This window comes from Euleptes europaea, chromosome 5, assembly GCF_029931775.1.
Source record: "Euleptes europaea isolate rEulEur1 chromosome 5, rEulEur1.hap1, whole genome shotgun sequence".
NCBI lineage: Eukaryota > Metazoa > Chordata > Lepidosauria > Squamata > Sphaerodactylidae > Euleptes > Euleptes europaea.
The window spans coordinates 1,850,851-1,869,837 of NC_079316.1; the positions used below are offsets into that span (position 1 = coordinate 1,850,851).

General features: G+C 47.4%; 1 protein-coding gene across 1 annotated transcript in view; it reads left to right on the forward strand.

The window, feature by feature from the left end:
* P3H2 (prolyl 3-hydroxylase 2) overlaps positions 1-18,987 on the forward strand; it is a 122,084-nt gene that overhangs the window by 76,935 nt on the left and 26,162 nt on the right. Inside the window, exons 2-4 of the mRNA XM_056849884.1 lie at positions 3,992-4,138; positions 5,169-5,358; positions 12,845-12,976. Coding sequence (XP_056705862.1) covers positions 3,992-4,138; positions 5,169-5,358; positions 12,845-12,976 — 469 coding nt within the window. The remainder of the gene's footprint in view (positions 1-3,991; positions 4,139-5,168; positions 5,359-12,844; positions 12,977-18,987) is intronic.

Sequence of the window (18,987 nt, forward strand, 5' to 3'; positions counted from 1 at the left end):
TTTAGCGAACAGTTGATGGTTACGCAGGCGTTGTAGAACTTCTCTGACCAGAGTCACATGCTCGTCCATAGTTTTCGAATAAATGAGAATGTCATCTAAGTAGACCACCACCCCACGATATAGAAGGTCATGTAGGATTTCATTGATGAGTTGCATGAAGACCCCCGGGGCCCCTTTTAATCCGAATGGCATTACAAGGAATTCATACATTCCGAAACAGCTAGAGAAGGCAGTGAGGTGTTCATCTCCTTCGCGGATACGGACTCGGTAGTAGGCTTCCACCAAGTCTAATTTAGAGAACACACGGCCTTCCTGTAATTGTCCCAAAATATCCGATATTAATGGGATAGGATAGGCGTTGGTCTGGGTAACCGCATTGAGCTTTCTGAAGTCAATGCATAGGCGAAGGTCGCCTTCTTTTTTCCGTACGAAAAACGCGGGGGGCGAGTTTGGGGCATTCGAAGGGCGAATGAACCCTCTGGCGAGGTTTTTGTCCAAAAAGTCCCGGAGGACAGTGCGCTCGGAAGCGCTCATAGGGTAAATCTTACTTTTGGTTAATGTGCAGTCCTTCACTACTTCAATCGCACAGTCTGAGGCCCGGTGGGGGGGTAAGGCATCACATTCCCTAAGGTCGAAGACATCTTCAAAGTCCCGGTATACAGCGGGTAGAGCTGGTGGTACTGGGGCAGTAGAGGTTAATGCTGGAACGGGCGGAAATGGCAGAGCAAAGTTTTGCCGATGCTGGTCGCAGGTGGGACTAGTGAAAGAGATAGTGTTTGTTTCCCAATCAATACTGGGACTATGTCCTTTAATCCAGTTAATTCCCAAGACCACTTCAAATCGGATAGGGGCTATAGTGAAGTCTATTTGTTCCCAGTGGGAACCAATTCCCATTGCCACCCCTATGGTGCGGTGATCAACTGGACCCCCCTGGAATTGGCTCCCGTCCATTTGAGCAAATTGGACGGGGGCGGGTAAAGCCTCTGAGTCGGCTCTGAGTGCAGCAAACGTGGCTTCACTTATGAGAGTGCGACAGCAACCGGAGTCAATTAGTGCTTTGACGGGGATTTGCGGACCTCCGTTAAGTTGTTGTAAAACTGCATCCACGTAGACGGTGGAGTCCACTTCTTTGATTTTGGTAGGAGCATTCGGTTTGATAGGAAGATCCTGAGAGGTCTGTGGAGATGCTCCATTCACCACAGACCGGAGCCGTTTTTTGACAAGTCGAGGGGAGATTCCAGGTTTAAGGCTGGAGAAATCCAAGGGTTTTCCTCATCCGAAGAGGGAAAGCCGTCCCCCAATGGGGCACTTGTAATCCGAGACCCGGCGGGGTCGTTGGAAGCAGGCAGGGAGGCTGGGTCCCCGGCATGGAGTGCAGAGGGTGTGGGCCTTCCCGGAGCTGCGCTGCGGGTGGCCGCGGTACCTCTGCGTGGTGGACGACCTCGGGCGCGGGTTGTCGTGCTGGGACGAAATAATTCCTGGCGGCGTGGGCAAACGGCTGCAAAGTGGCCCATTTCTCCGCATGTAAGACAGGCACCCCTCTGAAATCGGGCTTCACGTTCCTGGAGCGGACGTGGGGGATTTCGTGGGACGAGCAGTGGTGCCTTGGGTTGAGGCTTTTGGGTGCCTTTCTCCTTGTGTTTTTGACGGACGAGAGAAATAAAGCGGCGGCGGCTTTCCACTTCCTCGGCTAATAGGATCCAGCCTTCGAGGGTATCGGGATCGCCCCGCATGTACGACCAGTTCAGAATGTCAGGATGCAAGGCTTCCCTGAAATGATGGATTAGGGTGGTCTCGGGCCAACCTACAATTTTACTTGCCAGTCGCTGAAATTCATCGGCAAATTCCCGAACTGTAGCAGAGCCTTGTTTTAATTGTAAGAGTTCCGTTTTGGCTCTTTCCCCCAGGAAGGGGTCCTCAAACCTCCTTCTCAGGGCAGTCATGAAGTTGTTGAGGGAACGAATCGCACGAGAGCGGGTGTCAAACTGGAGGACCATCCAGTCAGCCGCTTTGCCTGTCAGGAGGGAAGCAACGTATCGCACCCGGCTATCTTCCGTGGGGAAAAGTTGACCTTGTTCTCGCATATAACTGTCCACTTGATGCAAGAAACAAGGCAAAGTCTCAAGAGATCCGTCATACGTAGTCCTCAATTTGAGTTGCTTCCAAGGGCCGGGCGCGGGTTGACCCGGTTGCACGGGTGGTCCGGGCGGAGGAGCAACAGGAGCTCCAGGAGGCAAGGGTGGAGCGGGCACATTAGCAGGTGGTTGCACGGGTGGTCCGGGCGGAGGAGCAACAGGAGCTCCAGGAGGTAAGGGTGGAGCAGGCACATTAGCGGGTGGTTGTACGGGTACCCCCTGACCCGGTATCGGAACGGGCTGTCTCTGAGCTATCAGGGTGTGTTGTAATTGCCTGTTCTCTTGAAGCATAAGTTCCATTACTTCCTGGAGTTGGTCAACACGGTCGGAGAGCTCCCGATTCTGGGCTCGTAAAAGATGAACCTCCTCACTTGGGCCACCAGTAAGATGAGGCTTACTGGTTCGGAAGCTCGTGGCCCATTGAGAGCTATCCCCATATAAATCCTCGTCTTCAGACTCATCTGAGTCTCGACGTCGGTCAGCCAAACGGCGTGCGCGTTGGGTCGCACGCGACGGGACAAACGCCGGGGAAAAAGTTAGACCTGATAGTCCCAGTACATAGTCCTTGGGGCGCGTGTCCACGTTCGCCTGATTCCTAATCCTTGCTGCAGCCGCCCTGGCTGCTTCCGCCGCCTCTCTCTCTCTTGCGACCCTAGCCGCTTCGGCGGCTTGCTGATCCGCAAGAACTTTGGCGTTCTCAAGTCTTAGGGCAGCCTCTGCCGTAATGCGCGGCAGAAGTTCTGTCTCGAGGAGCAAGAGTATGGGGTCAGGTTCCCCGCCCAGCAGAGGTTGTACTCGAACCGCCAGTGCGGATGCCTCGGCTCCAAACGTCGGGGTCAAAACTTGAGCCAAGGTGGCTACCGGGGTGTCCTTTGTACATTCCACAAGGAGAAGAGCGGTGCTAATAGCGACTCGCTTGGCCTCAGCCTGGCAGCTGGCCGCATCCGGGATCAGGGAAAAACCCTCCGGCGGGGCTCCCGCCATGGTAGAAAGAGTTTGTCGAGAAATAAGATTATCCAAAAGTCCAGTTAATATTTGTAAATCCTCAGTCGCCAATCGGGCATCGTCCAGTAATTGATCCAAGTCCTGAAGATCTAAACGAGCATCAGTATCCTCTGATGTTAACATCCAGAGACGTCCTGTAAGAGATTGCCACTGCGCCTGTACCAGTCCCCTCAAGCGGCAAACCTCTCGGGTCGTCCGGAAAAGTTCAGCGATTAAGTCTTGTAACAGAGTAGGATCCTCTGAGAAGGGCTCCAGGGTAGTAGATCACCTGGAGAGCTGCACAGCTCCCATCCAAGTGGCAGGCGAACCCCCCTGGGCTCCAGCCTGGCTAGGAGAACGGTGAAGATGAGAGAGAGCTGTCATAATGTCAGCCCTTGGCCCACAGAACCAGAAATCACCACAAAGACATATAGAGTCCAAACAGATGGTTTTTACTGATCAAATAGGCATACAGTGCAAACGAATAAAATGACAGCTCTGAGAGGCTCACTAGCTGGGAGATATTATAAGGCAGGCAAGGCGGGAGATTACACGCATGAATACAGTTTCCCAGGAGCTGAGTTCCCAGGCCTAGGTATGCGACCTTGGGGGGCAGACAATACAGCACAGAGACAGAGGCAATAACGAAACCGAGATAGCAGCCTGACACTTGCCCCAAAACTCTAGGGTTTCCACCTGAGTATCAGCAGGCAATGGCATTAATCGACGGGTGATAGCCCACTATTAGCAGGCAGTTGGGAACCCTACTAACATATAGGAATCCAATGGTGCAAACTGTGGGTTTTGCTGTGGTGTGGATGCACCCGTTCACTTTGTGCTCCTGACCGGTGTTCCTGATTTCTTGCTTCTAGTTAAACCAGCTGGATAAGGCAGCAGATGCCGCCCACACCTTCTTTCTGGCAAACCCGGAGCACATGGAGGTACAACAGGACCTTGAAAATTACAAGACCATGGCAGGAAAAGTTGATCTGGTTGACCGAGAAGCCCAGCCACACATGGTAAGCATTGTCTCTGGAAGGGTTTGTGCATGACAAGAATGGGAGGAGCGGGAGCAAAGTTAAGATGCTCATGAGCAGATTGCAAACTCTTCTGGAGAATGAGCAACACAAAAACTCACCTGATATGTGCAAGAGTTTTAAGTCATTCCCCTGGAGAAGAGCCTTCCTCCAAGTGCATTAGGATTTTTATTTTATTTTTATTTTTGTTCTGGCATTCGTGTAGTCTTTTGGGCATCCCTGATTTGGAAATGCAAAGGGTATCTCCTGATTTTGCGTTTAGGGAAGAAGGCATACCCATGTAGGCCATTCTGAGCTTCTTGGAGAAAGGTCAGGGTAAAAATCATAGAGACGGACAGACAGACAGGGGAGAGGGAGAAAGAAAGAAAGAGAGAGAGAGAGAGAGAGAGAGAGAGAGATTCTGGGCATAAATTTTCAGCATTAAACTACTAAAGAATAAAATCAAAGAAAGAATAAAGGACACTCTGTTAAGAAACTGTAACTGTTCAGAGGAATTTAAACACAACAATTAAAACATAAGTAGCTTCTGTGAAGCCGGCTAAAGTTACATCAGAAACATCATCCCTGGAAGGAGTTTGCTCAGAGAATGAAAGTGGGCTGCCCAATCAGAAAAAGGGGAAAGGATTTGCTAGTTAAGTAACAAATCCTCCCTTCTCTTGGAATCAAAAGAATGACAGATACCAGTAGCTTTGGTGAACAGACGTTTAACTTGGTGATGGCTGCAGGAGATGCTTAGTTGCACTCTGGGAAGTGTGAAGCATGAAAGATACATAGGAAGTGTGCCGTGTCAAGATGCCAGAAGCCAACCCCAAGTGGCATCTGCTGTCCTGGGCCCCAAGGATTTCACCAGGGATTCTATGCAGACAGAGTGTGTGTCACAAGGCTGAGTTGTGTGCCCTCCGTGGCATGGACATGCAGCTCAGAACTGTGGCACTCCTCACTGTTCGACCTTGCGGTGTTCTCCCACAATGACAGCACCTCACCTAATCTGTACGCATTCTGGGTTTTGCAGGAGGATTATCTTGCTGGAGTGAGGCATTACGACCTAGAGGAATACCACCTGGCAATCCGTTTCCTGGAGCGGGCTCTGGATGGGTACAGCACCGCTGACCTGGACTGCCGGATCTTGTGTGAAGGCCCTCAGCGATTCGAAGAGTATGAATACCTGGACTATAAAGTCACCCTCTATGAAGCGATTGCAGGTAAGCTCCCTGGTGGACGAGGCATAGGGCTTTTCTCTCCATGAGCATCCCCTTCCACACCTGCCTAGGCTAGAAGGGAACTCAACAGGGTCTGATGCCTGGGTCCCAGCAACACATGCAAAAAAGTGGGGGAAGGGACAGCCGTAAGCATTTTAACAATTCCTCATAGGGCAATTGCTCTGGTCCCCTGATCGTTTTGGTTGCTCTTTTCTGTACCTTCTCAAGCTCTGTAATATCCTTTTTTAGGTGTGGTGACCAAAACTGTACACAGTATTCCAAGTGTGGTCTCACCATAGATTTGTACAAGGGCAGTATGATATCAGCAGTTTTATTCTCTATTCCTCGTCTAATTATGGCCAGCATGGAATTTGCCTTTTTTACAGCAGCCGCACACTGGGTTGACATCTTCATTGAGCAATCCACTACCACCCCAAGATCCCTTTCTTGGTCTCTCGCTGCCAGCACATATCCCATCAGTGTATATGTGAACTTGGGATTTTTTGCCCCATATACATCCCTTTACACTTGCTCACATTGAATATTTTTTTTTGCCATTTTAATGTCCATTTGCCATTTTAATGCCCATTCCAGATTAGAATGCACTGCTCTTAACCACCACACCGTGCTGGCACCAATGGCCTTTTAAAGGTGTCTAGGCTTGTGACCATCACTACATCCTCTGGCAGTATATTCCACATTTTAATCACTCGTTGAGAAGAAGAAGGAGAGGAGGAGGAGGAGACACCTTTCAATTTCTGATATAGAAGAAGAAGAGTTGGTTTTTATATGCTGACTTTCTCTACCAACTAAGGAAGAATCAAACCGGCTTACAATCACCTTTCCTTCCCCACCCTACAAGAGACACCCTGTGAGGTAGGTGAGGCTGAGAGAGTGTGACTAGCCCAAGGTCACCCAGCTGGCTTTGTGTGTAGGAGTGGGGAATCAAAGCCAGTTCTCCAGATCAGAATCCACCTCTCCAAACCACCACTCTTAACCACTACACCATGCTGGATTTCCTTTTTTCCATGCTGGATCTACTGCCCATCAGCTGTCCATGCTCATATTAGGTCTCCAGGATAACTGCCTATGGCCCCAGCCAGCCCAGGATAACTACTTACAACCCCTAGTCTCTCTGTCCCTGGACTCCATTGCGCATGGCCTTTGCCCTGGACTATATCTTCCCTCCACACTTGGTCAATCGGAAAGCTTCATGGTCTATTGAAGACCCACTTCCTTGGCCAAGTTCCTCAAAATTCCAGGCCTTTTCCCAGTGGGCGAGTAGGACGCAGTCCAGCGTTGGCATGCGCTCAACTGCTTGTGAAGATGGGAGCCTGAAAATCCATGGAAAGACATGAGTGCTCGGATCTCTTCCTCCCCAGTTTGGCCCTCATCCCAGCAGGGTTAAGAATGAAGAATATCATAAATGGCTTGATTGGCCATGAGTGGAAAGGCTGGCCATAAACCAGGGCCCATTTGGCTGTCAGAGGTTTATTTAGCTGCTGTTGAAGCCTGACGCAGTCTGCGGGTTGAGGTTTATTTATCTTGCTCTTGCTGCTACTATGGAAAACAAATATCACCCCTCAGAGCAATAGACCTAGCAGAGGGCGTTTGTGCAGAAGGGCACAGAACCCAGGTGCCCTGCCCAGTCGACCCTGGCAATTGGCTCCTGGGTTGCTGCAGAGGGGGGTGGAGGCAATTTCTTTTCCTAAGGAGGCTGCTTCTGTAGGACCGGCTCTCGGCCACTCTTTCATCCGGAGTTTGTTCCTTCCCAAGCCCAGTTAGCTCCTGTCCCACTCTCAAGGTGGAAGGGATGAAGGCAGGTTAGCTGCTGGGGCTGGATCCGCACACCTCCTCTTTGGCCAAGTCTCAGCAGTAGAGCCTGTGGAGGTCCAAAGTAGCAGAGGAGGGAAAGACCTCTTTAGAATCATAGAGCTGGACGGGACCACCAGAGTCATCTAGTCCAACCCCCTGCTCAATGCAGGATGATGAAGAAGAGTTGGTTTTTATATGCCGACTTTCTCTACCACTTAAGGGAGACTCAAACCAGCTTACAATCACCTTCCCTTCCCCTCCCCACAACAGACACCCTGTGAGTTGGGTGGGGTTGAGAGAGCTGTGACTGGCCCAAGGTCACCCAGCTGGCTTTGTGTGTAGGAGTGGGGGAACAAATCCAGTTCACCAGATTAGCCTCCGCCACTCATGTGGAGGAGTGGGGAATCAAACCTGGTTCTCCAGATCAGACTCCACCGCTCCAAACCACCGTTCTTAACCACTACACCACGCTGGCTCTAGGATCAACCTAGAGCATCCCTGACAAGTGCTTGTCCAGCCTCTGCTTGAAGACTGCCAGTGAGGGGGAGCTCACCACCTCCCTAGGCAGCCCATTCCACTGTTGAACAACTCTTACTGTAATTTTTTCCCCCTAATATCCAGCTGGTACCTTTCCTCCTGCAATGTAAACCCATTATTGCGAGTCCTATCCTCTGCTGCCAACAGGAACAGCTCCCTGTCCTCCTCTAAGTGACAGCCCTTCAAATACTCCAAGAAAGCAACCGTGTCCCCCCTCAACCTCCTCTTCTCCAGACTGAACATTCCCAACTCCCTCAGCCTTTCCTCATAGGGCTGAGTCTCCAGGCCCCTGATCATCCTCGTCACTCTCCTCTGTACAATATCTCAAGATCTTGTTCACACACAGTTCTACCCAGAAATGTATCTCCCATGCAGTATGCATGTCCCTCATTTCTGTCACCCAGGCGTAGAACTCAATGCTTATCCTTGTTGAATTGCATCCTGTTCACATCTGCCCACTTTTCCAGTGTGTTCAGATCTCGTTGAATTCTATCTCTGTCTTCTGGTGTGTTCCTTTTATCTGTTTTGAATCTCTCACCCTCCAGCTTCAGCAGATGACCCCACATTCTGGTATTACGAGAGAGGGAGAAAAGATTCTCCCTGTCCACCCTTTCCATACCATGCATAATTTTATGGACTTCTTTCATGTCTCCCCTTAACCGCCTTCTTTCGAAGCTAAACAGCCCTGAGCATTTTAACTGCTTCTCATAGGGCAGTTGCCCCAGTCCCCTGATTATTTTGGTTGTTCTTTTCTGCACCCTCTCAAGCTCTGCAATATCCTTTTTTAGGTGTGGTGTCCAGTACATAGTATTCCAAGTTACTGTTGTTGCTGTTGTTACCACCTCTCCTTTTCTTAACACCTGGCTCAGTGAAGAGTTCTTCAGAACTTGCAAGCTTGCCTGCTGTTTTGTGTCATTTTGGTTGGTCTTAGTTAAAGGTAATTCCAGTGGTTTGGCCAATGGAGGAAGAATCCCAAGTCACAGGCTGTTGTTTTCACACAGGCTGGGACCCCGGCACTTCTAGGTTAAGCATTGCCTGAAGAAAAGAAGCCGGTGGGAGTAGGGGGAGAGCAGAACTGGCTAAATCCCACAGGTGGAATAGCTGATCGCTCCATAGGGCACCGTGGGACATGGTTGCCAACCATACAGGGAGAAATTGGGAGACAAGGATGATCTCCTTGACTGGAAGTGATGTCATCACACATTAGGGCAACACTGTATGATTCAGGGCATTGCCACCACATAATGATGGCACTGCCTGTTTCACACTGGAAGCGACATCATGTGTCGATGTGATGCCCGGGGGTATTGTTGCATTCCCCCCTCTACTGGTCTTTCAAAGGGAACAGGGTGTTGACCATGGTGGAAGACTGGGCCCCCCTAGCATGGGAGACTGGGTCCTCATACAGTGGGAAGTTCCTGGAACTAGGCTAGTAATGTTCAGGGATTATTCTGGAGTGAAGGGCCTTCAGCCGTATGTCAGATTCAGCAGCGCTTCTCTTGGCAGCGCAGCTGAACGTTACTCATTTCCAGCCGCTTTTATTCTCTACACACTGCAGTATTTTTAGAGAACTAGTGGAAACTCTGACCTTCACGCCCACAGTCAGCTCTCCAAATTGCCCCTGGAGGAAAATAATGAGAAATTAGTTTGAGTTCCTGCTTGGTTGTAGTTCAGATTTCAGACTTGCCATAGCTCAGGAAAGGCCCAGGACAGCTGGAACACGTGTTTCGTTATGAGCCTGCATCTGCTCCTGGAACAATGTTTTGGCTCACAAAGAGACAGGAAGTGAGGTGGAGTTCTAAGTAATTTTAATTGGGAGTCCGTAAATGAAATTGCCCACCTGCTTAGCTCAGGTGGGCAGGAATGGATGCGGCTGGTCTGTCTGTGGAAATATGCTTCCATCAATTGAAAGATTGCGTTCAGCAATCAAATAAAAATCAAAATAAATCTAAATTAGAAATTATATTAAATAAGGGAAACAAAGGATTGATAGGAAGAATTTATAAGTTATTAATTGAAGTGAACTTAGAACAAGAAAAGATAAAACCAGTGATGGTGAAATGGATGAAGGAGTTAGGTTATAATATTGATTTGGAAATATGGGAAAATTTATGGAAGAGGGAATATAAATTTACAGTTACTAATGAAATAAGAGAAAATTTATACAAGATGTTTTATAGATGGTATATAACCCCGGTACTGTTAAGCAAAATGAAGAAAGATGATATGGCTTTATGTTGGAAGTGTGGAACTGAAAAAGGCACCTTTATGCATGCATGGTGGTTTTGTAAAAAAATTAAGAGATTTTGGAAATGAATATTAAACGAAACTAATAATTTGATTAATGTAAAAGTAAAAAAAGATCCTGCTTTTTGTTTATTGGGAATTCCCAAAGACGATATGGACAATTAAGGACTGGAGAGAGAAAATGTGGATGTATATGAGGATGGCCAAACTTACAGATTCTTTACATGGTAAAGATATGGAAGAGTTTAAAAAACATGGCTAAAGGCCATCGCATTTTGGGATAAACTGGTGAAAATGAATTTTACAAGTATAGTTAATGAATTAAAGGCAATTAAAAAAAAAAAGATTGCGTTCTGCCAGGGCGTTTGCCCTTTCGGCTCCATCAGGCAGAAAGGCAAGGAACGCCGAATGCAGGGGTTCTTCTACCTGTCTTCTTCTAGGCCACCTGTGAAGAAATCTGGCAACTATTTCACTGTGACTTTCAACCTTGGAGAAGTCCATCGAAGGCCAGGGCCCGTTCCCTGGCCAAGCCACCAAAACAGTTGCATGGGGCTGCTGAGTAAGGACATCTGTCCTGCAGGGCAGATGATTTATTTTTTGAAAAATATTTTTTTGAAATAATTACAACCCCTAAACAGAAAAGAAATAGGAAATATAGCAACAGTGGTGGCGGAATCTACATATACGAATCTATAACTGGTTTCCAGAGATCTAAAAGTGTGTGTGTGTGTGTGTGTGTGTGTGTGTGTGTGTGTGTGTGTGTGTGTGAAGTGCCATCAAGTCGCTTCCGACTCATGGTGACCCTATGAATGAAAGTCCTCCAAAATGTCCTATCTTTGACAGCCTTGCTCAGGTCTTGCAAACTGAGGGCTGTGGCTTCCTTTATTGAGTCAATCCATCTCTTGTTGGATCTTCCTCTTTTCCTGAAATATATCCATCTGAAATATATCCAGATATCTAAAAATATATCCATGCACAATTGGTTTATGGGAGTCGAGCATTTATCTCTCCAGTGTTGTAATACAGTTCTTTCAGCATCAATAAGGGCAAAGAGGGTCCGTGTCCACAGACCATCAGCTAGCCATCAGGAGACGGGCAATAGTTTGAAAGTTCACAAGTATCCTCAAACATCAATGCTTTTGGCAGGCTCCCCCGGCACCATTCAGCCAGCTAGCAGGGGTCTTACCAGGTGCAAATTGAGGCCTAGAAGCTAGAATGATTCAATTTATTTTATTGCATTTTTACCCCGCTCTCCCCGACCCAAAGGTCTGGCTCAGTGTGGCTTACATGATCCAAAATATAATAAAAACAATAAAACATTTTAAAATACAATTTAAAATAGGCCAAATCAATCTAATAAATAGGATAATGCCCCCCCATGGCACTATTGCACATTGGTCCCATTATGAGAAGACAGGACTCAATAATGCTAGGAAAAGATGAAGGCAGCAGGAAAAGAGGAAGACCCAACAAGAGAATGGATTGGCTGTATAAAGGAAGACATGGACTCAGTTTGCAAGACCTGAGCAAGGCTGTCAAAGATAGGACATTTTGGAGGACTTTGATTCATAGGGTCCCCATGAGTCAGAAGCGACTTGACAGCACTTAACACACACGAAATTTAGGGCCATGTCCTATTGTTTTGGCAAAACCGGGTGATCTAAGTCTGCAAAGCAAATGGTGACCTTGTTCATGGATATGGAAGAGGGAGGCTGGTGGGGAGATAAGAAATGGTGACCCGGAGACAGTGATGAGACATCAAGGGGATCCTGCCTTTGGAGATGCAGGATTGTGTGGTGGGAGGAAGGGCAAGAGGAGAGAACTGGCTGTCATCACCCCATGAGTTGCCTGGAAAGCCATGGGATCTGATGGGGTCATTCAGGGACAGCGTGTAGTGAGAGAACAGTAGAGGGCTGCAGACAGATCCTCTGGGGGATCCCGCTAGGCAGAAGGAAAAGTCAAGGAAAAACATCCTCCTGTGGAAACGGGATTATAGCCGTCAGAGTTTGGACGGTCGTTTTGATCAGTATGTAAAGAAATGGATGACGTTGAGGCCTAGAGAGACTTCTATCTGGAGGCGCCCAGAGAATAATGCATGTCGCAAGGGCAGCCAGCTCTGGGTGACGTCGGTTCCCTTCTGTTTATGTAGCCACTCTGGATTTGTGCATTTTCAGCTGACCTTCAACCCTAAGCCTCAAGGCACCTCATCTATTTCCCATATCTAAAGCAGCTGCCTGCAGTCTCTTTTGCAGAATGCGTTCCAGCTTGGGGGTGGGGGTGCAGTTTTTGTCAAGAATCATTCTTTTCTCCTGTAGAAATACATATCTTCTAAGGCAGGAGTCCCCAGCGTGGTACCCATGGGCACCATGGCACCCACCGATACGTTTTCTGTTGCCTGCCGAGTGTTTCTAGAAAGCAGGTAGGGCCATATGGGCCTTTCCCCCAGCAAGGCTTCTGATTGGCTGTGCAGATTTTTTAAAATGTTGTTTTGGTAGCAGCTACCTCCTCAGCTTTTTTGCCATCTTCTGGGCATGGAGTAGGGGTCACTGGGGGTGTGTGTGGGGAGGTAGTTGTGAATTTCCTGCATTGTGCAGGGGGTTGGACTAGATGACCCTGGTGGTCCTTTCCAACTCTATGATTCGATGAAGATTACATTGGCAAAATAGGGCGATCTAGCTGTGCAGGGCTTCTTCTGACTGGCCACTGTTGGAAACAGGACGCTGCACTAGGTGGACCAGTTGCCTGTTTGCCCAGGGCTGCTGTTATGACCCAAGAGGATCACTGTAACAGAGTTCAGCATCTGGCAAATTAAAATGAGATTGTTCCTAATGTCTTGCTTTTCATCCCAGACTGAAGTGTGTGCTTCTGTATTTCTCTATCCCCCACACAGATCACTACATGCAAGTCCTTTTGTGTCAACACGAGTGTGTGCGGGAACTGGCGACGCGGCCTGGGCGTCTCTCCCCCATCGACAACTACCTCCCCCTCCACTACGATTTCTTGCAGTTTGCCTATTACAGAGGTAAATCTTGTTTTGCTGCATTTCCCCCCTGACTCAAACATTTTGTGGATGGTGTGGCTGCTACCAAGACCTTAGAAATAAGATTCATAGCTCATAGAATCATAGAGTTGGGCCATAGAGGCCATCTAGACCAACCCCCTGCTTAATGCAGGATCAGCCTAAAGCATCCCTGACAAGTGTTTGTCCAGCCTCTGCTTAAAGACCGCCAGAGAGGGGGAGCTCACCACCTCCCTAGGTAGCCCATTCCACTGTCGAGCAACTTTTACCAACTCCAGGTTGAGAAATTCCTGGAGATTTGGGGGTAGACTGGGGAAGGCAGGGTTTGGGGAGGGGAACATAAGAAGATAAGAAAGGCCCTGCTGGATCAGACCCAGGCCCATCAAGTCCAGCAGTCTGTTCACACAATGGCCAACCAGGTGCCTCTAGGAAGCCCCCAAACAACACGACTGCAGCAGCATTTATTCTGCCTGTGTTCCACAGCACCTAATATATTCAGCATACTCCTGTGATCCTGGATAGAATAGGTATGCATCATGACTAGTATCCATTTTGACTTGTAGCCATGGATAGCCCTCTCCTCCATGAACATGTCCACTCCCCTCTTAAAGCCTTCCAAGTTGGCAGCCATCACCACATCCTGGGGCAGGGAGTTCCCCAATTTAACTATGCATTGTGTGAAGACCTTGGCAGGCATGATGCCACACAGTTTGCCCTTTGAAGGTGCCGTTTTCTCCCTGGGGATTGACCTCTGTCATCTGGAGATCTGTTGTAATTCCAGGAGATTTCCGGGAGGTTGGCAGCCCTACTCAGCAATAGTGTGGACATCTGTCTAAGCAGATGGTCACCTTGCTCAATTGCACATACAAGGTTGAGGACAATTTTGAGTAGGCCAGTTGCTAGAACTTGCCATGTCTAGATAGTTTTTCTGCTTCTGGATAATTCTTCATTGATCTGATGCTGTGGCCAAAGAGAACCATGTTACAGTCTCAAACAAGTGACCAGTGGGATGTATTGGACCATGAATTAATGTAAAGAAATAACATTTTATTCAAGCTTATTGCTCATAATATAGGGGTGCAATTACTGGTATGTTGGATCACACTTAGGGTCCAGATTGACCTGTAATTTCTGTAGGGTCTCTTTGACCCACAGTGCCTTAGTCAGGCACCTTTTAGTTCAATTCAAAACTTCTGGGGGGTATGAATAAGAAGGAATAGTGAAATTTCCTTCTGTGGAAATCAAACTATTGTTCTTTTAAAGTCAGCAATGTCTATTCATACTGACATTGACTTTCCAGGGTCTCAGGCAGAGGCCTTTCCCATCTCCCACTTTCTGATCCTTTCAATGGGAGATACTGGGGAATTGAACTCGGGGACCTTCTACATGCCAAGCAGATAGGGATACCAACTCTGGGCGACACCTGGGGAGGGTGAAGTTTAAGGAGCCGAGGAACCTCAGCAGGGTATAATGTCATAGAGTCTACTCTTCAAAGCAGCCATTTTCTACAGGGGGACTGATCTCTGGGATCTGGAGATCAGCTGTAATTCCAGATCTCCAGGCCCCACCTGGAGTTTGGCAACCCTGCAAAGAGATGCTCTACCACTGAGCCATGATCCCACCCACAGTGAATGATTAATTTTAAAAAATAGGCTGTCGTATCAATAAAAAATAGTGGAGTTTTTTTGTATGTATGTGAAAAGTGTTTATGTCTATGGATTTTTTTGCTCCAAGGATATCAACAGAAACTCCACAGAAGTTCTCCTACAGTCTGTTTTTTGGGAAATGTGGGCCAAAAAAGTATATACAGTTCTCGTACAAACTAGCAAGGGGGTTTAGGACAGAGGTGCACATATTGATGTGTATCCAGATGCACATTCAAACACACGCACACTGTCCTTTGATTACGTTTTCATGCACAAATATTTACACATCTGGGTTGCCCCTAGGTCTTTCCCCCCAACAGAAATGAGCTCACATCAAATTTCATTTTGTTTAAGAAAAAAATAACTTGCTATTTTTATGCTGATATATTTACATTGACCTTTATTTTATGGTTTTAAATATTTTAATTTGTTTATTAAACGACGGCGATGAAATTAAAACCGCAGCCAGGAGCAGTAGCTAGAAGAGAGGGCCGTGGCTGAACTTGTGTGTGGGGGGTGCCCCCTAGAGGACTAGGCCCGCCTCTGCACACACTGGAGCATAAGACAATATCTGTACGCTTCTGGTATAGAGAATTAGATTGGTTATTTCAGCCCATCTCAGTTCTCCAGGCAGTGCATGAGTGATGCGTTCCAGGTTGTGAAAATTTGCTGCCAGTCCACACAAGATAATTGGGCATCCAGGTCATTTGTGCATTTGATTTCCGATAGAGAAGGCCAGGCAGCCTCAGAGAGAAACGCATCTTCCACAGGATAAGAACGTAAGAACATAAGAAAAGCCCCGCTGGATTAAACCAAGGTCCATCAAGTGCAGCAGTCTGTTCACACAGTGGCCAACCAGGTGCCTCCAGGAAGCCCACAAACAAGACGACTGCAGCAGCACCATCCTGCCTACGCTCCACAGCACCCAAAATAATAGGCATGCTCCTCTGATACTAGGGAGAATAGGTATGCAGCATGACTAGTATCCATTCTAACTAATAGCCATGAATACCCCTCTCCTCCATGAATATGCCCACTCCCCTCTTAAACCCCTCCAAGCTGGCAGCCATCACCACATCTTGAGGCAGGGAGTTCCACAATTTAACTATGCGTTGTGTGAAGACCTTGGCAGGCATGATGCCACACAGTTTGCCCTTTGAAGGTGCCATAAGAACATAAGAAAAGCCCTGCTGGATCAGACCCAGGCCCATCAAGTCCAGCAGTCTGTGGCCAACCAGGTGCCTCTAGGAAGCCCACAAGCAAGATGACTGCAGCAGCATTATCCTGCCTGTGTTCCACAGCACCTAATGTCATAGGCGTGCTCCTCTGATCCTGGGGAGAATAGGTATGCATCATGACTGGTATCCATTTTGACTAGTAGCCATGGATAGCCCTCTCCTCCACGGACATGTCCATTCCCCTCTTAAAGTCTTCTAAGTTGGCAGCCATCACTACAACCTAGAGCAGGGAGTTCTACAATTTAACTATATATCCCATAGTTTTGGTAGAGTATTTGGTGCTTGTTCAGACATTTAGGCTATTTCTACACAGGTTATTTGCCCTGTCTTGTTTTTTCCTTGCCTCCCCGGCAGCATCTTGGCACATTTGTCACCTCCAGGGGTTTCCGGTTCTTTCTTCCAATCTTTCTCAAACCTGCTTTGCTCCCATGTTTCGGGAAAGATTGTAGTGCACAAGTAGGTTAGACTTGCAGCCCTGTGAGGGAGGTTAGGCTGAGAGCATGTGACTGGCTCAAGGTCACCCAGCAATCAGGGGTCCAAACCTTGGTCTCCCGGATCCTAGTCCGACCCTCTAACCCAGTGGTTCCCAACCTTTTTTTGACCAGGGACCACTAGGACTTTTTTGTTCGGTTCAGGGACCCCAAGGTTCAAAATAAAAATTCCAAGAATTTGAAAATAAACTTTAATCATAACTGTTAGTTAAACATTAAACTTAGAATAATATTTGAATATATATATTTTATAATAGAGAACTTTTAATTGAAAATATTAATTTATTATGGGTTTATAACTTTGTTTCGCAGGCCTTAATTTAGTTCTCACGGACCCCTGGGGGTCCACGGACCCCTGGTTGGGAACCAGTGCTCTAACCACTATGCTAGTATTGTGCCTGGGGTTAGCCGCTCAGAATAAACAAGACCTGTGTTTCAGCGTCTGCAGCAGTTACCAGTTTGCCTTCAGGCTAAATTCAAAGTATTGGTTCTTAATTTAAAGGCTATTTTTGCCAGGGACCGCCAAACATATTGGATTGTATCTCCTGAAATAACTATATGTGCCAATAGCATACAGAAGATTGCAGTAAAGGCCAGATGGCTGCCACATGTAGAGGTTGCAGCTGGCAACTGGTGAGAAAGTGGAGAGATCCATAGTGGAGAAATCCACTTGAGGTAGTGGAGAAATCCCTAGAGTCTTAGCGGAATCCTTGAGCATTCAGGGGCCGAGGCTCAGCGTTAGAGCATCTGCTTGGCATGCAGAAGCTGCCAGCTTGAATCTCCTGCATCTCCGGTTGAAAGTGCCAGGCAGTAGAAGATCTCTGCCTAAGACCTCGGAGAGCTGCTGCCAGTCTGAGTAGGCAATATTGACTTTGATAGATGGACGGTCTGATTCATATAAGGCAGCTTCATATATGTGCATGTCTATATGCCCTGTCATGGTGATGACCAAAAAAAGGCAGAACTCCACTCTAAACTATGCTTTTCCACTGAAGAAGGTGTGTCCAAAACGTCTACTGTACCAGACCAGCGTTTGGGCAATTTGCTCACATCATTCTCTGATAAGAATAGAATCATAGAGTTGGAAGGGACCACCAGGGACATCAAGTCCAACCCCCTGCACAATGCAGGAAATTCACAACTACCTCCCCACCACCACACACCCCCAGTGACCAGAAGATGGCCAGGATGCCCTCCCTCTCATCATCTGCCTAAGGTCACAGAATCAGCATTTCTGACAGATGGCCACCTAACCTCTTCTTTAAAACCTCCATGGAAGGAGAGCTCACCACTTCCTGAGGAAGCCTGTTCCACTGAGGAACCGCTCTAACTGTTAGAAAATTCTTCCTAATGTCTAGACGGAAACTCTTTTGATTTAATTTCAACCCATTGGTTCTGGTCCGACCTTCTTGGGCAACAGAAAACAACTTGGCACCATCCTCTATATGACAGCCCTTCAAGTACTTGAAGATGGTTATCATATTCCCTCTCAGTCTTCTCTTCAGGCTGAACATACCCAGCTCCTTCAACCTTTCCTCATAGGACTTGGTCTCCAGACCCCTCACCATCCTCGTTGCCCTCCTCTGGACAAGTTCCAGCTTGTCTACATCCTTCTTGAATTGCGGAGCCCAAAACTGAACACAGTACTCTAGGTGAGGTCTAACCAGAGCAGAGTAAAACGATACCATCACTTCGCATGATCTGGACACTATACTTCTGTTGATGCAGCCCAAGAGTTCTCAAATGTCATTGTGCAACAAGATAATTAATGTTCACTATACAGCACAACAATTTTCTGGACTAACTGCTTTTTTGGAGTTTGGTCTACAGTATCTCTGACTGCTAGACAGGTTGCATATTTATTTTTTTGTCATTCTGTGTTTATTGTATCTACAGATATAATGTATTTAAGCTGTATTATACTGTGGAAAAGACAGTCATGCTAGGTAAGGTTGAGGGCAGCAGGAAAAGAGCAAGACCCAACAAGAGATGGATGGACTCCATCAAGGAAGCCACAGCCCTCAATTGGCAAGATCTAAGCAAGGCTGTCAAAGATAGGACATTTTGGAGGACTTTGATTCATAGGGTCACCATGAGTCGGAAGCAACTTGATGGCACTTAGCACACACACACATACTGTGGCTCAATATTGTCTGTATGTTCTTTTGAACTGTGTTCATTAGCAGCAATTTGTGCGCCAGCTTTGGCACCATTTATGCTTCCTGCAGATGTTGTGGTATTTCCAGTGCCTTGTTATGTGAAACCTGATATTAGCAGTTTACTATTGGTAGTTAGTCCTTGTAGTAAACACGCACAAGGCACCGACCTTTTGTGTTATTATTAAGTTTAGCCATACTCGCTGTGATTTCTGTTTATATTTCTGTCATGGTGATGACACCTCCCGATTCGCACTGGAAGTGAGGCCATGCCACCTTACTGATGCCAGTTTCCTTCTTCCGTGCCCTACTGAGAGGTAGCAGGGGTTTGGGTCTGCCAGTGGGAAATGTCCAGCTATAATGGCAGCCCTAGCCATGAGGGAGGGAAAGTTTTGATTTTTTCTCTCTCCCAGGAAGCAGCTATTTTCCATGGCCCTGTCCCCACTGTGGCCATTTCTTCCTTTTTTAGTTTTTATTTTTAAT